Genomic DNA, 22755 nt, shown 5'->3' on the forward strand with positions numbered 1-22755 from the left:
GAGGATGCAAACAGATTGTTTAACTCGTCATTGAAGCAGTGACCTGGTATACATCCTTCATGCTGCCAGAACGGTGCTTGAACCCACCAACCATAAACTCCGCATCCACCTAGTGGAGACGCTGTTTTGAATGTCTCTAGATTTGGCGATTGAGTTTCAAAATTCCTTCGGCAAGTTGTTGTACTTTATGACCCACCAACTCACGCAATTCAAACAGTCCAAAACCGGGTTTTCACCTTGCAACCCATTCAAGTAATACGCTAGTCCACACAGTTATCCGCAAGATGCATGCAACAGCTCAACCACTACTGTGCATGTTGCTGACACAAAACTTTTCATAATCAATACTTGTCCTTGTCGTTCAAACATGATATCATAGCTCGAGCATAAGCAATGCACTGATACTCGAAAATGTTGGCCCGATATTCCACATAGTCGCATAATACACATAATACACATAATAAGCATAATACTCTCGATCACCATTTCGAAAGATCCAATGTAGTTCTACCTTCTCCAGTGCTAAAGCTGGCCAAACGTTGATTTGAGTGCACATCTTGGCAAAGTAGTATGCATCGGTGATAAAAGAATACTCCTTTCTTCTGCTAGCTTATATATATGCATGGATAAGATAATATCTCTCTTGCGGCTAGACTCGACTGGCTAGCAAAGCAAAACTTGTGGAGTGTACGGGGTGATTCTGTCTAAGCGTTCACAATCTCTAACACCCCTTGCAGCACCGTTCTCCAAAAAAGCTCAGACATTTCCCTGTGGCTTCCTACAATGCATTTTTGATAAATAGCAAGTATTAGTCAACTGCGCTATCAGATGGCGTCACTGAAGCTTTAAATTACTCTTCCTCGGCGAGGACCACCATTATCCATCATATAGGGTACCAATCCTGCTATCACACGATTTATTGCATCACAAATCCCAGCTCCATACATCCAGGCAGGCTAAAACGCTGACAGTATCCAACTAGCTACGCACCTCAAAAGAGCAGACAGCTCCATCAAGCCTGCTTTCAACACAAGACAATTTTGCTAACACTTTCCAATGTGGCCCTTCACTGGAAGAAATGGAGATCAACAGTGTAATACAGGGTTAGGCGATGGTCTACTGAACGAATTGAAATCTTTCCTTCTCAAAGAAAATACAGAGGCAAAGCGATTTGGATCTACCGAGTCAACAAAATTTGATTCTTTGCCTCATGACAGGCAAGTTCGCAGTAAGCTACAACGACTTCCACAAATGACAGATGATGAGTTGTACAAATTGGAAGAGTATAAAAATGCTAACCAGTTACACAAGACAGTCTCCATCAACTGTGCCGAAATTGAGTACAATTTACATCAATGTTATGAACAATTTTCGACCATTCGAAATATGTTTCAATACCCATGCTTTCAGCAGCAAAATGACGTGAAAAGGTGTAAGAACTTACAGACTGATGGATTGAAAGTGTTACATTATCAAGATTGCTATAATGTACAGCAATGCAATGCAATGAAGTCATTTGTGGATCAGGTTTTTGTTAAAAACTTTGGTGAGTTTGGAGATATGAGTGGCAAGGAGGACAAGATCGATGCTTACTATCGTGATCTAAATCATGGATTTAGATACTTTTGGTCTTAGTGTAAACAGTGTCAATAGTCAGAAATACAGAGTCCAGCTTACTACCGGCATAGGTACGATCTTTATATAGAAATTGCTTGAAATCAGTTCAGTGATTCACTAATGTCGGTAAATAGGCGCACATTCAAGGTGCTGTTGCCATTTGTAGTTGCTTTATTTGGTATACGGTGGATTGCTACTCCACGATATCCTATCATTTCTGAATGAATGCCTTATCGTGCTTAAGTTTCGAAATGAAGTGGTCCTGGCTCAGCCATAGTTACAAAAAATGAATTTGGCCAATGATCGAAGACACCGAGTGAATTTGCTCTCCAGCACAGCTTTGATTCAAAAAGAAACAAAGACAGGAGAAATCCACGTCCCACAAGCAGCAGCTTTGTATGGTCTCACCAGCAGCAAGGAGGAATAATGAATTATGCTGGACTGAAACGTAGTACATGCTATAGAAAAGAGTGTACGGCTGCGAAAAGGAAAAAAAAAAGAAAACAAAAAAGACAGCTATATTAGCCAAGCGCATTCCAACTCAGTGAAGCCTGAAGTCTTCGCAAATGAAGTACTTGAATAAGTCTAAAGTCTAAGTTTGGGGCAGTTAATATGAGGCTACAAACTACAGGGATAACAAGAGCAAGATGCTTTGTGCGTTCTTTGTGAATACCATTGGTAATAGGAAAACAGATCAAATTCAAAAACTTTGACTACATTTTGTGGCAAATTTGATTTAAGACTTTCTTTTCCAGTTACCACTAAATAACCCTACATTAGACACCAGTTTTATACACATTTATCCTGTAAGTGTAGTTTGTCAGAGTTATAACAATCGTAATGAATACAGTTGGGGTATGTCGTGTCCTTTTCCCAGAAATTGTGTTTCTAATTTTTTTTTTTTTTTTTTTTATTCTTTTCGCTTTCCGCTTTTCGCTGTCTTGGGGCGTACAATACGACAACGATATAACAACATAGAGTACACACGAGCTTCTTGAAGAGCAAAGAGTCAACTATCATTACCCATTATTACTCACTCGTGTATTTGCTACACTTGCGTACTTGTTTTTTGTTCGACGTAAGAATCGCCTTCAAACTCCTGTTCAGCCTTTGGAATCAAACGGGAGCAGGTACTAGCTTTGAACAAATCGGGAAATATGGAGTCAGATCATCACGGAAAATTGAATGGGATGGGGGTATTGAACGGAAAAGATGACTATGCAATCAGCATTGACCCCATTACACTTACTGTGAACGAATGCATGATCATGGTATCGGCCATGAGGCGATCCAACAGGTGGTCGTCTGGTGGGGTTTCTTCATTGTTCAATGCTGGTGAGCTTTTTGGAACCAATGACGATGACGATACATTTTCAGATAGTTTGGATATCTCGTCCATTTTGAATAATCATAGCTCAAGTAATGACAAGAGTAATGAGTCCAACAATGTTGGTGGGAGTTTCAATAAGCACTTGCAGGGCAATCCTTTACTTTCGTCCTTTCTACAGTTGCGTTCGATTCTTTTGGAGTCGCAGAATGTTTTTGACATTGACAGCTTGACCATCCTACAACCATTCTTGCTAGTCATCAAGTCATCGTCAACGTCTGGGTTTGTCACTGGACTTGCTTTGAACGCAGTCTCGAAATTTATCACCTATGGTGTCGTATCAACAAGGTCAAAAAATTTGCAAACTTCTTTGATTCAAATCGTGTCTTCACTAACTCATTGCCGGTTTGAAGCAGCAGAACAAAGCGCTGATGATGCTGTTTTGTTGAGAGTTTTGCGCTTGTTAGAGAAGCTTATGGAGAGCCCTCTCGCTTATTTACTTGCAGATGACAGCGTGTCTGAAATTGTTCAAACCTCCTTATCTTTGGCCTGCAACAAGAAGAGAAGTGAAGTGTTGAGAAGAGGAGCAGAGATGTCGTTGGCCTCGATCACTGTTGTTATATTCAGAAAGCTTAGAGAGATTGAACCTGACAAGGAGATTGCCATTGATCTTCAAACAAACTTTACTGACACAAAACTTCCAGAAGATACAATCGGGGGTACTCTTGCTGAGAATCTACAAGCAAATGTCTCTCAGGAGCAATTTGCCGTCAATAAGGATCCACAAGAAGAACAAGCATTTGAAAACAAGTTGGAGCCCTCATTTGGAATCAAATGCATCAACGAATTCCTTGGAATATTGGTGTCAATAATATCCCCTTCCAACCAGTATCAGCATATGGAGAGTACAAGGGTGTTTGCATTGTCGCTAATCAATACGGCTGTTGAAGTTGCTGGGTCTCAAATATCGAAGCATTTGTCTTTGCTAACAATGATTGCGGATCCTGTTTCGAAGCATGTATTACAAATTATAACCACTACCGAGTCATTGGCGTTGTTGAAACCTGCTCTTCAATTATTTTCCACGATATCGATTGTTTTGGGAAACGAATTGAGGCCACAATTTGAGCTCTCGATGATATTGATTTCAAGGTCTATTTTACCAAGGCAAAGTAAGAGAAAAGGAGATCAAACAAAAGGAGATAACCTTCAAACTAGATCGCCGGTCTCGAGGGAACTACTCTTGGAGTCTTTGAGCTTGCTATGGTCTCGCAGTCCCACATTTTTTACTGAGCTATACGTTGATTTTGATTGCGATTTTGACAAGTCGAATCTTGCAGTGGATACCATCAAGTTCCTCTGTCAATTATCGTTACCCGAGTCGGCACTTAATACAACAGTCAATGTTCCGCCATTGTGTTTAGAAGGAGTCTTGCATTTCCTCAATGGAGTGAGTGAAAGGTCGAAAACGTTTCGCCATGCTGAAAAACCAGCTTCCGCAAACACTCGACTTGACAAGAAGCAAAAGAAAAGTGCATTTATTGAGTGTACTGAGGTCATTAATAAGAAACCCAAGGATGGCATTAAGCGTTTAGTCAGTGAGAGTTTTATTAGCGACGAAAATGATGTCGGCGAAGTTGCTAATTTCTTCTTTACAAAAGCAGGAAGATTAGACAAAAAAATGTTGGGAGAGTTCTTAGCTAAGCCTTCGAACTCTGATCTACTCAAGCATTTTATTGGCTTGTTTGATTTTGAGGGTTTGAGAGTCGATGAAGCTCTTCGAGTCTTGTTGAAAACATTCAGACTTCCTGGAGAGTCTCAGCAAATCGAACGGATTGTTGAATCATTTGCTCAGACTTACGTTGCTTGTCAGAAGGATGGTTTGCGTGAAAACAGGCCTCCCCAGTTTGTTGACGCTGAAGGAGTAGATGTGGAAGAAGACAAGTCAGAAGTGGTGAAACCAGATAAAGATTCTGTCTTTATCTTATCTTATTCCATTATTATGTTAAACACTGATTTGCACAATCCACAAGTTAAGCGCCAGATGCTCTTGGATGACTATAAGCGGAACTTAAGAGGCACTTATAACGGTACAGATTTTCCAGAATGGTACCTTGCGAAAATCTATCTGTCCATAAAGGACCGAGAAATCATTATGCCGGAAGAGCACCACGGCACCGAGAAGTGGTTTGATGACGTTTGGCACAACTTGATTTCAACTCAAGATTTCACACAAAGCACACATGAAATCTTGGAAAGCTCCTCCGTCTGCGAGTTTGACAAGGAACTATTTAAATCAGTATTCACGGATATAGTTGACATGATCTTGACCATCTATAAAGGGGCCTCGGATGATCACGTGTTGACGAGATTGATGTCTTCATTGGACAAGATATTCAACATCTGCCTAGCATACGGTATGGAAGAAGAACTTGATGGTTTAACTTACAGACTAATTGAGATGTCCAATCTAACAAAAACAAAGTTGCAGAAAGTGTATGTGGATGATAACATTCGTCCTGAAATTCCCATCACTCAAATCAAAATTGAGGGTAGAAAAGGTGACTTGTATGTTAGTGAGTTATCAGTGTGGTTCGGACGTAACTTTAAGGCGCAATTGGCAGCGGTTATGTTATTTAGATTGATAAAAAAGACCAATTGCAAGATCACTAAATCATGGGACAAGATTATTGAGATTTTTATGAACTTGTTCGAGAATTGTTTGATTGAGCCGAATATGTTTACCGAATTCCAGAGAAAGATTCAACTTGGGCCTTTACCAAAGGTGCCACCAATCTTTGCGATCAAAAAGGCAAAAGCTTTAAACAATTCAGGTCTTTTGTCAACCTTCTCATCTTTTCTAAAAGGGTACTCTGACGATCCACCTGAGCCCACCGACATCGAAATCGAATCTACAATCTCAACTATGGACTGCTTAAAGTCGCTTAATGTTTCGAACGTATTCTCAATCATGTCAAAGAGCGGGCAGGCAAATTTGGAAAAATTTATAAACTTGTTGCTTGCGTCACTTCCAAACTACTCAGAAGAAGTCAAGCGAGTTTACGAGTCAGAGACTTTGTTTATTCTTGAGACATGTGTTTGCTTTTCGTTGTTGTTGAATGATGAGCGTTTACTGCATGTTGTTTTGAGCAAACTCAAAAACCATCAGTTGAGTGGCCTTGGTGAGTTGAGATTGATTGCGTACAAGTTGCTTTTGCTAAGATACTGTGAGGATGAAACAGAGTTGATTGCCACTGTAACACGTGCTGGTTCTATTGATAGGGATCTTGCAAGCAAGTACGGAACCCAGATTGTGCAGCCATTGATGTCATTGACTGATGAAGATTCCTGGTGCTGCAAGATCTTGCTCAAGGAGGAGTCATACTGGAACACCATGCGATTCTATGGGTCGTTGCAGGCCCATGCATTTGATATAGTACCCTTTCTCGATGCGCTCATCAAGAGTTCAGAGCAAGAAATCACCCCTGAAAATTTCCTTCCTATTTTGGGACTTTTGGATGAAATCTCTTCATTGGGTGCCATTGGATCACAGTATGAATGTGAAAACGCGGCTTCGGCAGCCAAAAGTGGTGATGATCTGTACTATAGGGAAGTCATTACCCTTTCGAAAAATTCGATTGACTTGACTTCCACTTTAGCGGCGATGCTGAAGGGGGACAGCTTTCAAAAGCGGGATTTGTTTTACTCTGCAGTACAAGCATTGGCACACCAGTGTTTTAACCCATGCAAAGAAGTGAGAGAGTATTCCGTAAAGGCTCTCTCCACCACGGTATTGTCCTTTGATGTTGATCGTAAAGAAGCATTCAATGGTATTTTTGAATGCGGACTTTTCCCCTTGCTAGCAGAGCTAACCAAGCCTGAGGTTTTCCAAGGAGGTGTAAATGGGTTTGATAAAACGTACAGTGAGATTTTTCGTCTTCTTTGCAAAGTGTTTTTGAAGCAGGTTGACGACTTGGATGTTGAAACTACTGGGAAGGTGTGGACCGATCTTTTGGGTGGTGTTGAGAAGTTCCACTCTGCCAATTCAAAGTTTTTGACACCCGAGTTGACCGAATCTACATCAGAAAGTTTGAAGAACTTGTTGTTGGTGTTGCAAACGAATGGGTTCTTGTCTGAGAAGAATCCTGAGATTGTTGAAACCACTACAGAGAAGGTGGAGAAATTGTTTCCGCATTTGATTGGAGAGTTGCATGTGCAACCAGAAAAGAGGGCTAGTGGAGAACCGCATGCGCAACCAGAACAAGAAGTTAGTGCAACTGATGATTGAATGTTTCAAATAGATGGTGATGTATAGATTTGATGATTTTGTTTTAGTAAGATATGAATGTAGCCCAGAGAGGATGAAGAAAAAGAGAGAGAGAAAAAAAAAAAAAAAAAAAAATGTCTTGTGTTTTTCAGTTCCGATGTCCCCTGTATTCTGCAAAAATGACATCAACTCGAACTTATGGTGAAAGATCTGAGTCGACCAGCTCTCCGGTCACAGCCCGGCTATTCCAATTGATGGAACTGAAAAAATCTAATTTGTGTGCTTCAGTGGATGTCAGAAATACCAAAGACCTCTTAGCATTAGTGGACCAACTTGGACCTTTCATCTGCTTGGTAAAGACACACATAGACATTATTGATGATTTCTCATACGAGGACACAATTGTACCATTGCTTGAGCTTTCAAAGAAGCATAGCTTTATGATCTTTGAGGACAGAAAGTTTGCCGATATTGGAAACACTGTGAAGAACCAATACACTGGTGGAGTATACAAGATTGCGCAATGGGCAGACTTGACAAATGCGCATGGGGTCACAGGAGAAGGAGTGGTGAAAGGTTTGAAGGAAGGAGCTAGTGAAACTACTGCTGAACCCAGAGGATTGTTGATGCTAGCCGAACTATCGTCCAAAGGTTCATTAGCGTATGGAGAATACTCTGCAAAAACAGTGGAAATTGCCAAAAGTGACAAGGAGTTTGTAATGGGTTTTATAGCCCAGAACCATATGGGAGGGGCCGATGAAGGGTTTGATTGGGTGATTATGACACCAGGTGTCGGTTTAGATGATAAAGGCGACAATTTGGGTCAACAATATCGAACTGTGGATGAAGTTGTATCCAATGGAACAGATGTGATTATTGTTGGTCGTGGGTTGTTTGGAAAGGGAAGAGACCCAGTCGTTGAGGGTAAGAGGTATCAAGAGGCTGGATGGCTGGCATATCTAAAGAGAGTTGGAAAATAAAGGCTCTGTTTGTATACTTTGTACAAAGGTTGTGTGATTGTATATACAATGTTAAGGTGTTAAAATATCGGGCTCCTCCATGCTACTGACTAGTCTTGTTCTTGTGATTTCGAAAACAAGCAAGGCTACCGAAGTTGCGGGGATTGTAGTGACGGCATTTCTAAAGAATCCGCTGTATGCAGCTTTGAACCAAGTCACTTTGGCCTTGTGCTTCATCCTGAGCACCTGATTAAACGTGTCGATGTATGAATTATAATACAATTTGACGAATGGCTTGTGTTTTCTGGTGGACTCGCTGTAGATATCCAACGCTTCCAACCTTGACAAGTGTATCTTTTGAATTTTCGTTAGTGGGTATTGCACTGCAAGAAGAGCAAAAGCAGCGGAAGCTCCTGCAATCAAGATGAATGACGTCTTTAGTATCCTTTCCAGCCTATACCTCTCTAGTCTCTGCATCTTCTCGTCGACTTTTAATTCATCCCAGTTGAAAAGCGACTGTAGCTTTCTCTTTATCATATCCTCCTGATCACGGAAGAACTTGAATATCCTGTATGTTATGGTGTACCCTTGAGTCTTGATTGTTTCGAAAGTTGAAAAGTAACACGCAAAACCAAAACTTTCTTTAATCAATGAGAAACTGTAGCCTGCAAAAACACCAACTAGTCCAATCTGTTTCAACTTGTTGATTCCAAATTTCCATAGATTCTCGTGTGAGCCTTCAATCATTTCGGAAACTGACAGTCTGGTGTATATGGCATCTACTGGAGCAGCAGCAAGTGACTGCACCGCCCCAGCAACAAACCCCGCTCGCCATGTGTCAATTGGTGAGTACCAGTTATATTCTGTATTGTGATGATTTCCTCTTTTAGACGTCAAGCGATCCAAGGTGTTCAAATATGTCGCGTACAAGATAACTCCAGTGGCGGAGTTGGCAATCAAAGGGGGCATCACTTGGTCTGGTATGAACTTCCATCCTTCTTTTCTAAGAACACTGACAAGCATACCAATAGATGAATGGGTTCGGAATTTATATGGTTTGTCATTGATGTTGTTGTGTCTATCTGCAAGTGCTCGTACATATGCCATATAATCGAATCTCGATGGGCGAAATAGCTTAACTGGAGACCTAAGATACAAACTTTGTATTTGATATGCGATTGCTCGTATACCTGCTGTCACAACAGACACTGCCTGGTTGCTAGCCTTGTGCTCCACCGTGCCTTGGTCCGTAATCGTTGATGTACCTGCGTCATTGTTTATTACCCCTCGATGGGGAAACACAGAGTAAAAATATTGATACTGCGGAATAATCAACTGCGTATCATTTTCTGGGTGCATCATATGTGTGTCAACAGATTGGATTCGAGATTATGTCGATGCTGCATTGACGGTGATTATATCCTTCCTCTGGTTGTAATCAAGGACAGAAGCGTTTTCTTTATTTAAAGAAAAAGATTTTTATTCTTAATTCATCTTTGTGTCATTCCAGGTAACTCAACCAACACAAATAATCATCAAAGTGGTATCCTTTTGAAATCGGCAAAGCTGACACTGTACATGTATGGAAATAGGCTAAGTTAACTGTTCCACAAGGCGTTGTGAACAATGGAATGTACTTGCCATAGTTACTAGTTCGTTCAGAAGTTTAAGGTAAATCAAACTAATTTTGTTCGAGAGTTATATACACAAAATTACTATAGCTGCAAGGGTGTACCTACTAAAAACATCTGTTAGCAACTTCAATCACCCAAGTATCTCTTCAATCATTAATAATGATACCCCTAACAAAATTGAGTATCATCGTATCGATTACTTCCAAAACCCCGTTACAAACGTGCAAAAAAAGGAAAGAAAAGAAAAAACATTCACGTGACAGCACGTGGTAGAGCGCTACCGTGCTTACAACACTGCACGTTTGTATCGAATTGGAACTTCGGCTATTTTATTACCCAATAACGTTTTCCACCGCTATTGCAACCATTTCTCCGGCTCGCATCAAATTCAGCGATGAGTATCTGCTGCTATCGAATACTGTGAAGTTTACAGCTATTGGCTTTTTATCATTTGCGTTTCCATCTGCAGCAAATACCAATGAATTTCGATCAGGAGACATCAAGTGGGTTGCTGTCAACGGCCCGCAAGGGAAGGATCCTTGGCTCAGTAATATCTCAAAGAGATGTCCATGTTGCAGACATTGTGGACTCCGGTCAAGAAATCCTTATTGTACCTGTGGGTGCGGTGGAGGAGGAGGAGGAGAAGATCACTCACGAGGATGAATGTGATATTCTTGAGGTTGTGGAAATAATGCAAGAAGACGGTAATTCCGAGGCCACAATCCGTGCTAAAGATGACGTGACAGTCGTTTTATATACTATTCGATTGATAAAATAAAGGCACACCAAAAACACCCGTCTGTAGCTACAAGTAATGGCAACTACAAAGTCTTTGCGCCAAAAGCACACAAATCCCTTATCCCATTGTCGGTATATTTCATTGCAAAAATTGCACATATGATCATATACTTATACTTATTTCTGTATATCCCACCGTTGCTGTCAAACAGAATTTGGTTCGATTGAAGGGATTACCCATTGTGGGTATCTAAATATGGGGTTATCAAATATGAAGTACGCTATCATCTTATTGATGGTATTAGTTCCCATTGCAATCACTCAGTCAGAAGTGGAGCACATATTTAACCGTACTCCGGAAATGCAAGAAGCCTTTAATCAATTAAAGAGAGAAACGTGCCACTACAATCAAGAGAATAAGATAATCTGCACAGATCCGTTGAGTAATGTGGATTTTGAGTGTAAACCAGAGTTAGATGTACAAAACATGGATGCTGATGAAGCACTATACGCTGCTGCCACACAATATTTTATCGGCAGTGCATTCGCCCAAAATGAAATTCTCAAAGCGATAAGTTCTAGTAGTTGACATATCGAGACAACAGAAGCAACAGAAAGTCCAAGTTGCCGTAAGTGATGCTTTCAGTGACTACTACTGGAAGGCTGGCTGATTGGCCGAGCTGGTAGAAGTGGCTTCTACACAGAACGTCTCAGGTGTTTACAAATCTCAAGCAGAGGGGAGGTGCACACAAAACGGCTATTGAAATGATACTAAACTGGTACTTACCGACAGTTCCACTAAACCCAAATCAGTCTGCCATGTACAAGGTGAAAATGGTTTGTGCTCCGCTTAGCTGAATTATAACACCCAGTATCTTCCTACTGGATCTTCCTACTGGATCTTCCTCGGACTTGGCCGTGTTTTTTCTAGACAATGCGCCAATGCTAACAAAACTGTCCAGATAGTGTTTTCCAAGTCCAAATCAGTCAATTTGATCTGCGTAGAGACGATTCTGGCTAACACAAAAAAGCAAGTAGCTTTGTCAATAAATGCACATTTCTCCTACAATCCCCTACAAGAATGCTAGAACTGCACGAACGTTGCAATCTAAAGCCTTCAATAGCCAAACAAACTTACCAGTTACCATTTCTGTTCCATCAATAGATGTCCCTATGAATCCCTGTAGAGATATATCTCACTTTGCTTGAAGTATCTCCTCGCATCTTCGTCTATCAACACCAAGGAAAGATAAGTTCTCACAGAAAACTTTTTATTCACATCTTTATAAGTAGGTGTGAGGTCAAACCCGCTCAAAAAGAGTCGGATTGGAATTGTTTCCCCCTTGACTGGCGCGCCATCCATGATTTCAAATCGCACCACCGTCTCACTATCAGTTATCTGTTTAGGACTGGAACCCACCGTCTCCCGTTTTATCAATGATAACTCCATGTGCTTTATTTTCAACCTCACAAGCAAAAAGAATATTCTGCCGATTATCACATCCTTCAAAGAAAAGCGGGATTTGGAATATTCAAATTCAATGTGCAAACAATCTTCGATACCCACATCCATTTTCACTCCATTGGTTGAGTCCTTCTGCTTTGGAGCCGCTTGCATTGAGCTGCGAACGGTGTCTTGTTTAGTTGCCTCGTCTCTAGTAGAAGTGTTTGTATACTGATATACCCAAAGCTCTTTTTCCCTGTTAATTTCGGCATTTGACTTTCTTAAAACTGTCACTTTTACATAGTACCTCAACCTAGCATTTTTCCCTCGGTAGCTTTCATATTGCTTTTCAACATTTCTAAATTCAAATGAATACGATTCCGAGTGGACTAGCTGGCCCGGAGCTGCTAGCTCCGTTGCTAGCGAAAGAAAGTTGGACGACGACAACCCGTCATTGTTGGTCTCAATTGTGCCCAAAAGTTGCACTTTCACCCCCTGATGCTCCACCCTTTTACCTTCTTTTGTAAACAATGTGACAACTCCTTTCACTGTTTCTCCATCCAGGTAAATAGGTAGTTTATCGATTCGCCCATGAGGGTTCTTGACGTCAGCATGTTTGCGACTTTCTTCATTCTCCAACCTGATCTCAATTTCCAATGGCGTTTTGAAAAATATGGACATCGCCGTGTTGAAGTGCTTGTGTGAATGTGTGTTTGCGTGCCCTGTGTGTCTTTATTGAGTGTTTGAGAAGGGTACTTTGCTAGATTGAGGTTAACGTGTTGAAAGAGACGTTGAAATTCATGTTGTCTGGTGTTAAGTGCGGCGGAAAATTAAAAAAAAAAAAAAAAACAAATCATCACCCATAAAGCAATTCCTTCTCGATACTCAAGGAACGGAAGTAGTTCTAACAACCAACAATCGTACCACATTTTGCCTAGTGCATATCTAAGTCAGTCGATCTGTATGCCAAAGGCAGAAATCTAATATAAAGAAACAGAGCGTTTGTGTGTGTGCGTGTGCGTGTGCGTGAGCGTGTGTGTGTTTTCTTTTTCTTGACCCTGTGATATAGAGTCACCAGAATACAATTCCAAGGGGGGAGGGGGACAACTTCGCAAATGTCGAATAATCCATCGTTCGACGAAATAGCTCCTGATTCGGTATCCCCGGGGAGTACTCACACTGGAAGAGGAGATCAACTACTGCCTATTGACACGGTTATTGCCTTGCATGATTTTCAAGGGACTCAGGAGTCACATTTATCATTGACTTTGGGCGATACTGTATACGTCCTAGCCACATCTGCCACGGGTTGGTGGGATGGGGTGATTTTTGACAATGACGGAGAGGCACGCAGAGGATGGTTTCCAAACACCTATGTCAGATCTGTCAACTATGTTCAGCCAGTACTCAAGAAGATGAAAGATAACAAAGAATTGGATTCAATAACGGCCGCCAACACTGCAGCAAATGTCTTGATTCCTTCATTCACAAGCCTTTTGCAAAAAAATCTATTGGAATCGGAGAAGAACTCTCCTTCAAGTGCTACTCGTAAAAACTCAGTTGTTAGTTTCGCCAGCTCGGAGACTAGTATTCCGTCTGATTCAAAGCCCGCAGGCCAGCAGTCACAGGGTAGTGGTGGTGGAGGAGGAGGAGACATCAACTCAGAAACAGAGTCTATACCAAATCGTCCCTCGTATAGTCAAAACTTGAGTCAAGAGACGCAGACTACTCGAAGTGATATCAGCTCCTTGCAAAAACTTCATCTACCCTCCTTGAATTCCTTGGAGGAACCAGCTCTAACAAGCTTAGAGGAAGCAGAGTATTTATCAGAGGAATACAGAACTAGGAATAACAAGACCGTGTCTTGGTTACCACGCTCAACCACGTCGGGAGATTTTGTATTTTATTGCCAACAATTGAATATTTACTGCGAATCGTTGCCGTTGTTGTCGTTTGATCCATCGGGGTTCCCTCCAAATTTGGAGTTCCCGGATGCTGAGAGCATTGAGAATGTCTTGCCGGTAGATTTGACGAGCGCTCAGAAAGCAAGTCATTTGTTAACCTTGAGGGAGAATTCAATTGTTCCTTCTTTTGACTCGGTAAAGAGGGATTCCAACTCATCATTGAGTACCCAAAGCACAAATGCATCATATCACAATTTCAGCAAACCACTTTTTGCTATAGAAGGGTTGTTTTACGAACATGGATCAGATGTAACCAAGTGGTCTATTATGAGACAAGAGATTGAGTCATCGCTTGATTTACTATTAAAATCGCTCTTGAAGCCAACTAGGGCGGTGTTTGACGTGCACTACTCTCGGTTGAACAAATTGATCGCCTTGATTTGTGCGTCGTCACGACTTGATCAGGAAGATTATGTGAATGGTCAATATGAGAGTGCGATTAGAAAGAAGCTTTGGAAAATTTGCCACACAATGTCCCATTTATATTTGAGCAGTGTTTTGTATTTGAACGAATTTGAGAATGGTGATGCTGCTCTGGATATGGTGAAACTCCACTCAATGACCTCCATCCCAGAAGGGCAAAATGTCTTGCAAAATCCACGAGCCCAACAAGGGCCCACAAACCTGACTAGTCACTTACACCCTAATGATCTTGAAAACTCGATATTGAAGAGTATACAATCCGATGTGGCGTATTTAAAGCAACTCGCAAATAGCTTTATCGACATTTTCATGCAGTTGACTGAGGATAAAATTGTGCAGGCAAGGGACTATGACTCTTCTGATATATCCGATGATGAAGGTGTGGAACGGGCTGACGTATTGCCCCAGACATTACCCAGATTCCTCTTGGGAGAGTTTAATGGAGGTAACTGGTGTAATCCATTCTTTGTTCCGAAAAACAACTTTTTAAATGCAAGTGGAAATGAACTCAAGAACAAGCACCACACCAAAGTCTTGCTAGATCACCAAGTGTTGGAGTCTGTGTCTCGTTACCTGGCGGAAATGATTAAACTTGGTGAGGAAGCTTGTAACAAACTTGAATCCGATGGACAGCAGCACGATGGTGATAAGGAGGGTTTCGTAGAGGAGCGAAACTCTCAAGTTTTGCGTCTAATCTACAAATTCCTCCACCACTCAAGTTCGTTGATTGATCTTATGGAGTCGTTTGATTTTACTGTTTTTTGTTTGGTGAAAACACATGAGTACAAGACAGGGAGTGATCTCAAGAAAATGAACAAATCTTTCAATGCATTGTCGTTGCAAGGTCAACATAACAGCACTGATCTCAATTTAATGTTTGATTATCCGATTGTGTTGGATTTTTTTCAATTCAAACAAGAGTTTCACATTTTGGTCCTGCATGTTATCATGGCAACCCAATCACTATCGATTGGCCATGTTGGTCCATTGTATAAAGATTTGGATAACGACCATTATTTGTTTTATGACAGAGAAATCTTGAAAAATGATAATGAAAAAACAGCCATGCTATTATCTGCTGTTCTTCTTGGACGTGCAGAGAAGATGTATGGTGACGGAACCGCTGATTCTGAGGATGTCTTGTTGGACTTGTTACAAGATAGTGTTGGTGCGTGTACCAGTGTTGTTGAGATTACGCAAAAGTTGATTGAAGAACGGGAAACCATTTTGAACTATGCTACTCGAGTCATGCACAATGAGTTTGATGTGCAGTTGTTGTTGATGGAAAGAAACAATACGTTGTCGTCAGAGAGGCTGGAAGAGCACTCGTACTATAGTGGAGGTCAAATGAGTGCAAAAGATGGTCCGTGGTATTTACAAGGTGATTACGAAAGTGACTTGCTTTTGGATGTAAAAGGTAATATCAAGGGAGGGACAAAGGAGGCATTGATTGCTCATTTGACGCATCACGACATGTTTGATAGTCAGTTCAATACAGCGTTCTTGTTGACATTTGCAACCATGATGCCGTTGGGAGAGTTGATAAGATTATTGATTGAGCGGTTCAATATTGAGCCTCCGGAAGGGCTAGGATTTGAGGAATATAATAATTGGATTGTACGGAAACAGAATCCAATCAGGCTTCGAGTGATGAATATAATGAAGTTGTTGATTGAAAAGAATTGGTCGTCGTCGTATTTCAACGAATCTGCAATCAAGAGATGGTTAAATTTCGCTGAATCTGAAGCTGTCCAGTCGTTTTCTATTGGGCGTTTGTTGCTGAATGAAATAAAGAATCTCTTGGCCGGTAAGATTTACACAGTTGAGAGACATCCTGTATTTCCCAATCTGAAACCACCAGCGCCACTAATAAAAGGTTCCACTTTTGTGAAAAAGACCAAGTTGTTGGACATTGACTACGTTGAGCTTGCTAGGCAATTGACATTGAAGGAGTTTAGGATGTATTGTGACATTTCCAAGTTTGCATGCATAGCCAAAGTATGGGGGAAAAAATCGGGCTTGAATGAAAATATTGAGAGTATAACGAAATTTATCAAGTATTCCAACCAATTGACAAACTTTGTTGCCTATATGATTTTGAGGAAATCCGATCCCAAGAAGCGTGTTCAAATCATACGTTACTTTATTCAGGTTGCTGAAAAGTGTCGTCAGTATAATAATTTTTCATCCATGACGGCGATCATATCGGCGCTTTATTCTTCACCCATACACCGGTTGAAAAAGACGTGGAATTTCGCCAGTGCCGACTCATTGGCATTGCTTAAGAACATGAACAAGTTGATGAATTCGAGTCGTAATTTCAATGAGTATCGTGATGTGTTGAAGTTTATTGGGTCTGAACCTTGTGTCCCATTTTTTGGGGTTTTCTTATCTGATTTGACATTTGTGTTTCATGGGAATCCCGATCACTTGTTGAATAGAACTAGGATGATTAATTTTGCCAAGAGAGCAAAAACTTGTGATATTGTTTCTGGTATTGATCGGTTCAAGAATGCTGGGTATAACTTCTTGGAAGTGGTTGATATACAAAAATATTTGGAGGTGTGGTTTGACAAGTGTCCTTCTATAGAAGAGCAATACCAGTTATCGTTGGCGTTGGAAAAGAAGAATTGAGGTACGGAAGGAGACATGAAGTAGAGTTGTGCAATACTGAATAGCCAAGGGCATCTAGGAATAATAGTTTTTGAGTAGCGTAGGCGGTAGAGTTGGAAATCTATGCATATATAAAAGACGTCTTGTGACACCGTATTTTAATATCTCTGTTTTACCGCGGCTAATGTCACATGGCTCCACAAAAGAAGGAGAGAGAAAAATAAAAATAAAAATAAAAATAAAAAAACAATACAGGATACACACTATCAGGTGGGAAGGGTAAATCACAACTAACCGATAACCGAGTATTCCAGATTTACTATCTGACACTTTCAAGCATCAAAGTGTACCCCCATTCGAAACGAAATAACAAACTTCAAAAGAAATGGCTCTTCGATTCCAGAAAAAACGGTTTGAACTACGATCCTTGAAACCTGCATTGATAACGTGTGCTGTAATTGTGGGTGCAGGAGTATTGGTTGTTAACACGTTTCCCCACGTCAAGACGACGTTACATCAGTATTTTCATGGATTAGGAGGAGTTGGAGGAGACCAAGATGATGATGATGATGATGACGAAAGCGATGGTGGCAAGGATGAAGAGGAGAGAAGTTTGTCGGGAGAAACCGTTGTTGTTGAGAGTATACATCGAGACCCGAATGATCCCAACAGGACGATTGATAGCTTTCAGGTTGTACGCTGAGAGGAGAATGAGCAGTAGGAGGAAGGGAAGGGGTTTAATTACCTGTGTGGGGGTTATCTATAGTCTATTATTGAGTCTAGTTAAATAATTAAGTAATGTAAGCCTCATGTTGCACGCAACAATAACAACAACAACAACAACAACAACAACAACAACAACAACCCGTAGCAACTTCTCTATAATCTCCTCTCTTTGTTGTAATTGGCCAAATCTAAAAGTGATTATTTTGCAATCGAAGTTAGGTTGATTGTAAGTAGTGGAAGGATTAGGCACGATTTTGTCACTCTTCAAGTTCTGTAATAATCATTGTATACATCAGATGTTTGGCTGTTTCCTTTTTGCTTGTTTTGCTTGCCCCTCCAAGATTGTAAACCCTTGTCAAAGATAGTTTTGGTCAATCCTAATGATTCATTGGGGACATGAACAAAATGACAATTTACACTAGCAACATCTCTATTTCTCAACTCATCGTCAAACAAAATAAACTCCCCTTGTTCCAATTCTTTGAGCAACCCCAATTGTTTTGCTGCAAGCTTGATATGCTTAGTCTTGGATCCCTGTCCCCATTCCAAAGCATCAAAATAATGAATGGCCAGCTTGTTGTTGATGTGAAGTAGAGTGAGTAATTTCTTAGCAACTTGAGGTGTTGCTGTTCGACTGGCTGCAATTATGGTGACGTTACTTGCCACAAGTTCTAGTATTATTGACTCTACGTGCGGGTAGAAAGATAGTTTTGTGCCCAGTGAATCAACAACTTGGTTATGTGAAAGTGATTTTAGGGGTGGTGATATGTGAGTGTCGCACCAGCATGGCCATAGCGTGTAGTCTAGGTCAAACACCACAGCTGTTGGGTAGGCAGAATTGTTGGACATTGGGTGTGTTTGCTTAGTTGGGGGTCTTGTTGATGGTTGAAGAAGGGAGTATGTTTGACTCAATTGATTGTAGCAGTGATGATGGTGGTGATGACAAAAGTTGAAAAAAAAAATAAAAAAAAAAAAAAAAAGGGTATTTGAATAAGGTGAATAAGTAGTAAAGAGAATGTAATGTTATAGATCAACCACGAGTAAATTCGGACGCGTTGCTAATGACTTGAACTGGATATCTAACTTCCTCTATAATTATAGGCGTCCTGATCTCTATTTGAGAATAAATAAGAAAAAATAGTAGAATGAAGGATCAGGTAGAGAGTGATTACTAGATTTTGAACTGAAATTGTTGCAAAAAGATAATTTGAATGGTATTACTAATAGTAGAAGAAGAAGAAGAAGAAGTAGAGAGCGGGCAAGTAGATAATTGAAAGCCATCGGAGTCCATCAAATTTAACCTTTCTTAAGCTTTTAAATAGCTTTTCATTAGCGCTGTATATGATGTACATCATAGAGTGTGGTTATCTTGTCGTTAAACTAGTACGCAAGCCACAGTCGGGAGTTCTGTGCAGATTCTTTTTCAATTGTCTTTATATATACCTTCAATCTTTATCTATCTAGACATACTTTCTTTAGCTATAATAGCACTAAACCATCAACATTCTGGTGTTTTGACTGTTGGCTACTGACTACTACTGACTACTACTACTGCAAACAATCATATAAAAGTAGTGTACCATTGACTAAACTTCTAGTCACGTCTCGTTCTTTCTTCCCCCCCCTCTCCCCCCCCCACAGTTTTTTTTTGTAATTAATACGCTACCATTTACTTTTGTATCAGTTTATCAATTTATATATTCTATTTGTATTTTTATATTATATATAGCAAACAAAAAAAAGTATTACAAGGACATTTCGGGGTGGAAGGCGAGGAGGAGGGGGGAAAGTATAACTCACATACACACACACACACACACTCTTTTCCTATACTATCTTTCAACCACAACCCACACAATCCACACAATCCACACACTAACACACGCTAACACACACACACACTTCAGTATCCACCAATTAGTCAACTAACCAGACTGTGCATTGTGCTCTCTAACTGTTTTTTATTTTTATCTTTTTCCCCTTCCCACAATTTTGTTATTGACTAAGCTAATATTCACGCCTCCGTGTGACTACTTTTTTTTCTCACTCCAATAGTCGTACAGCATATCCACTATCCAACATGCCTGGCTCTAACCAAGTTGTGGTCATCAATATTCACGTCTTTGGCACCCATTCCAATGCCAATCCTAATCCTGGACAAGTAGGTGGGCCCAGGGGCAAAAGTCACGACAAAGGAGTTGAAAGTGATGCTGCAGCTGCTACCACTTCTCACACTGTCTTGAAGGACACCTTACGTGCAAGAAAGGATGACTTCTTAGCTATCAAATCAAAACATGATTTGTTGGACTATATCAAGCCCAAGTTGCCTCCTCATACGTTACCCAAGCTGATCAGGTATTTGAAATTCACAAGAAAGTCAAAGAAGCACAAGTGCTTCATTCCTTTGGATAATGAAGAAGATTTCAAGTCTCTTGCAAGGAGCTTGAAAGTGAAGAATCATGTCAATTTGAACGTGGAGATGTTGCCATTATCTATTGTCTCTTCATCGTCTCTGGAGGCAACGCCATCTAAGATGTCAACACCATCCCCATCTCGATCAGCATCCTCATCGTCAACGTCATCATCATCTTCAGCCAGAACCGCAGTAACTACAGAAACTACAGCAACAACAGCAACAACAGCAGGAACAGCAGGAACTGCAGAAACAGCTGCTACAGCTGATGCTACCTTACCCCCTATTCCATCAATTGATTTCGCTAGGTTGGGAGATGCTTTGCTCGAAGCAACTTTGGAGCATTTCAAGGACTTCTTTATTGAAAACAGACATAAGGAAACAGATAGCAAAGAAGACCCAACTGGTACACACAAAAATAAAGAGTCAGGTGCCACTTCATCATCCTCCGGAGCCGACACCACAGCCAACAGTAAGGACACTTTTCGTCAAGAAGACACGGTTGTGGTGCATCCCAATATCGCATGTGACAGATGCTCTCCTGACGACTTTGTTCCTCTCAAGGGAGTTAGATATTGCTGCTTGGTTTGTTCCAATTATGATCTTTGCGCAGACTGTGAAGGTGAACAACAAGCTGCAAAATTGACTTATGGATCTCATTCATATTTGCATCCAATGGCCAAAATAACCGAACCAGACTCTTTTACAAGAGACTCATTTACCAATAAGTTTAATGTCAATGGTGCGGGACGCGCTGGCGCTGGTGGTGTCGGTGTTGGTGTTGGTGGTAGTTTTGATCCATTCACCGATTCGAGACCCAACGACATTATTTATGATATCCCATTCCTCAGTTGCTCTGCTGAAAATAGATTGAGATTGGAGAGCCTTCTTCAATCCAAAGGATTTGAAAATTTCATCAAGAATGTTGATGGCTATATCAGCAGAAGCGACAAGTATTCACAGCTATTGAGTATTTTGGATGCAAATGGGTTTTCATTTTCCAATCAAGATGACAGCCATCGTTTTTTGGAAGTGTGCATTGAGGACTATTTGTTGAGAAAAGCTTTCAAGGAATCGGTTAATGAAGATGAAGCTGGCGAAGAAAACCAAGCTGAGCAGGCTGAAGAAGGTGAACAAGATGAACAGGATGTTGACGTCAACAAAGTGACTACATGCGACGCTGTAGTCAATTTGAGTTTAGGTTCAAAGTCAACAAAGCTGTCTATTCAGTTGATCAATAAATCCAGCGTCACCATAGACGGCGGTGATTTCCAAGTTGAACTTGTTGATGGTAGTGGAGAAAAGTACAGTTCATGGGTCAAGTCAGCCGCCATCAAGCCAGGTCAAGTGAAGTTTTACAAGTTGAACCCAATTCCGCAAGAATTTATATTCAATGATCACGCGAAATTGGCTATTCTGACACCAAAGTTGGCATTAACTAGCTTTGCATCAAATCAATTTGAATTTCAGATGGAGATGACGATTGAGAGCACAGAGGAGCAACAATCAAGGGAACAAGGTGAAGTTGTCATCTCAACTACGTCCAAAGAGAAATCCGCAAACGAGCTTGAGTTAATTAATGACTACGCAACCTCTCAAAACCCAGATGATGTCACTGTCTCCTACAAGATACAATCAAGACTGATTTTCAGTGTTGAAGTTCGAAACAATTCAAGCACGCCCTTCACCGGCCATAATACAAAGGGCTGCGTCTATGTGCAAGGAGAGGAAGTCATGAAGCTGGAATTTCACCATCCTCATGGGTTCAAACGAGGACTTCCTGCTACTTTCAATTTTGTCTCTCCAAAATACGACTTTTCAACCAACAACGACTTCGCTAATTCCCAAGTCAGGTTGGAGTTTGAATTTGATGGCAAAAAGGCTGAATGCTACTTTTTTGAGGGTCAAACGGAAGCGAGCTTGATATTTTTGAATAATGAAGAAGGCAGTGCTAGCAGCTCTATCACATCAACAGAGGAGAAGTTTGAAATTGTGGATGAAGAAGACAAAGGTGGTGATTCTGTTGGGTTGGCAAAAGATGTGTCGGAATCTTTAGACGACAATGCAACTACGAGACTGGTTTCATCAGCTCAATCAGCTTCCTTCCACTCGATGCGTTTACCAGTTTTAGCACGTGAAAGTGTCGACTTGTCTGAATTTATGGATGCCAGGAATGGATCTGGAAAGGATGAAGGAGATAAAAACGATTACGACGTGTTGGAAGAGGATGAGATTGATTCTGATTACGAGATTCTTTCGTTAGCAAGCACTGATTCTTTTTAGGATTTTCATTGATCTTTTGGTCTTTCTTTTTTTTATGTTTAGTTTGGTTTGATTCTGGATCTGTTTTCATGGGCAAGCAGCTCCATTTTTTTTGGTTTAATTCATTATGTTCTGTTGTAATTGCTCTATTGTCATGTAACTGTAGTTTGGAGTAGAGGGGTTGTTGAAATCTTCTTTTTCTTAAACTTGAGTGCGGCAAATATTTTTGTCTACACAAGTGAGCCGCATTCGCAGTCCGATCGAGGTTGATACCGGCTCTAGTAAGTCCTTCACGTGGACGCAACTACGATCTCATACTTTACGTTGTCCACTACAGACTCGTATATATGCTCAAGGGAAGATATACA

The 22755-nt window shown here is 40.8% G+C and overlaps 10 protein-coding genes across 10 annotated transcripts; 7 read left to right on the forward strand and 3 right to left on the reverse strand. All coding sequences in view use genetic code 12, as the record gives it.

Annotated features, from left to right (window-relative positions):
* Positions 1-1056: 1056 nt before the first annotated feature.
* On the forward strand, positions 1057-1635 carry KGF57_000270 (uncharacterized protein; the record flags this gene model as incomplete). Its single annotated transcript, XM_051752039.1, has 1 exon — positions 1057-1635. The coding sequence occupies one exon, from the start codon at positions 1057-1059 to the stop codon at positions 1633-1635; it is 579 nt and encodes a 192-aa protein (XP_051611209.1).
* Positions 1636-2774: 1139 nt separating this feature from the next.
* Positions 2775-7232, forward strand: GEA2 (Arf family guanine nucleotide exchange factor; the record flags this gene model as incomplete). Its single annotated transcript, XM_051752050.1, has 1 exon — positions 2775-7232. One exon carries the CDS (start codon positions 2775-2777, stop codon positions 7230-7232), a length of 4458 nt encoding a protein of 1485 aa, XP_051611210.1.
* Positions 7233-7390: 158 nt separating this feature from the next.
* Positions 7391-8191, forward strand: URA3 (orotidine-5'-phosphate decarboxylase; the record flags this gene model as incomplete). Its single annotated transcript, XM_051752060.1, has 1 exon — positions 7391-8191. One exon carries the CDS (start codon positions 7391-7393, stop codon positions 8189-8191), a length of 801 nt encoding a protein of 266 aa, XP_051611211.1.
* A 51-nt stretch (positions 8192-8242) lies between these two features.
* On the reverse strand, positions 8243-9532 carry KGF57_000273 (uncharacterized protein; the record flags this gene model as incomplete). Its single annotated transcript, XM_051752071.1, has 1 exon — positions 8243-9532. One exon carries the CDS (start codon positions 9530-9532, stop codon positions 8243-8245), a length of 1290 nt encoding a protein of 429 aa, XP_051611212.1.
* Positions 9533-10282: 750 nt separating this feature from the next.
* KGF57_000274 (uncharacterized protein) lies at positions 10283-11131 on the forward strand (the record flags this gene model as incomplete). Its single annotated transcript, XM_051752082.1, has 2 exons — positions 10283-10529; positions 10773-11131. 2 exons carry the CDS (start codon positions 10283-10285, stop codon positions 11129-11131), a joined length of 606 nt encoding a protein of 201 aa, XP_051611213.1.
* A 582-nt stretch (positions 11132-11713) lies between these two features.
* PEP8 (retromer subunit) lies at positions 11714-12667 on the reverse strand (the record flags this gene model as incomplete). The annotated part of the gene is made up of 1 exon (XM_051752093.1): positions 11714-12667. One exon carries the CDS (start codon positions 12665-12667, stop codon positions 11714-11716), a length of 954 nt encoding a protein of 317 aa, XP_051611214.1.
* Positions 12668-13101: 434 nt separating this feature from the next.
* CSC25 (Ras family guanine nucleotide exchange factor) lies at positions 13102-17007 on the forward strand (the record flags this gene model as incomplete). Its single annotated transcript, XM_051752104.1, has 1 exon — positions 13102-17007. The coding sequence occupies one exon, from the start codon at positions 13102-13104 to the stop codon at positions 17005-17007; it is 3906 nt and encodes a 1301-aa protein (XP_051611215.1).
* Positions 17008-17371: 364 nt separating this feature from the next.
* On the forward strand, positions 17372-17689 carry KGF57_000277 (uncharacterized protein; the record flags this gene model as incomplete). Its single annotated transcript, XM_051752115.1, has 1 exon — positions 17372-17689. The coding sequence occupies one exon, from the start codon at positions 17372-17374 to the stop codon at positions 17687-17689; it is 318 nt and encodes a 105-aa protein (XP_051611216.1).
* Positions 17690-17976: 287 nt separating this feature from the next.
* On the reverse strand, positions 17977-18561 carry KGF57_000278 (Mg-dependent acid phosphatase; the record flags this gene model as incomplete). The annotated part of the gene is made up of 1 exon (XM_051752126.1): positions 17977-18561. The coding sequence occupies one exon, from the start codon at positions 18559-18561 to the stop codon at positions 17977-17979; it is 585 nt and encodes a 194-aa protein (XP_051611217.1).
* Positions 18562-19792: 1231 nt separating this feature from the next.
* KGF57_000279 (uncharacterized protein) lies at positions 19793-22408 on the forward strand (the record flags this gene model as incomplete). The annotated part of the gene is made up of 1 exon (XM_051752137.1): positions 19793-22408. The coding sequence occupies one exon, from the start codon at positions 19793-19795 to the stop codon at positions 22406-22408; it is 2616 nt and encodes an 871-aa protein (XP_051611218.1).
* Positions 22409-22755: the final 347 nt, after the last annotated feature.

This window comes from Candida theae (genome assembly GCF_024610275.1).
Source record: "Candida theae strain CBS 12239 chromosome Unknown scaffold90, whole genome shotgun sequence".
In the NCBI taxonomy this organism is placed as follows: domain Eukaryota; kingdom Fungi; phylum Ascomycota; class Pichiomycetes; order Serinales; family Debaryomycetaceae; genus Lodderomyces; species Lodderomyces theae.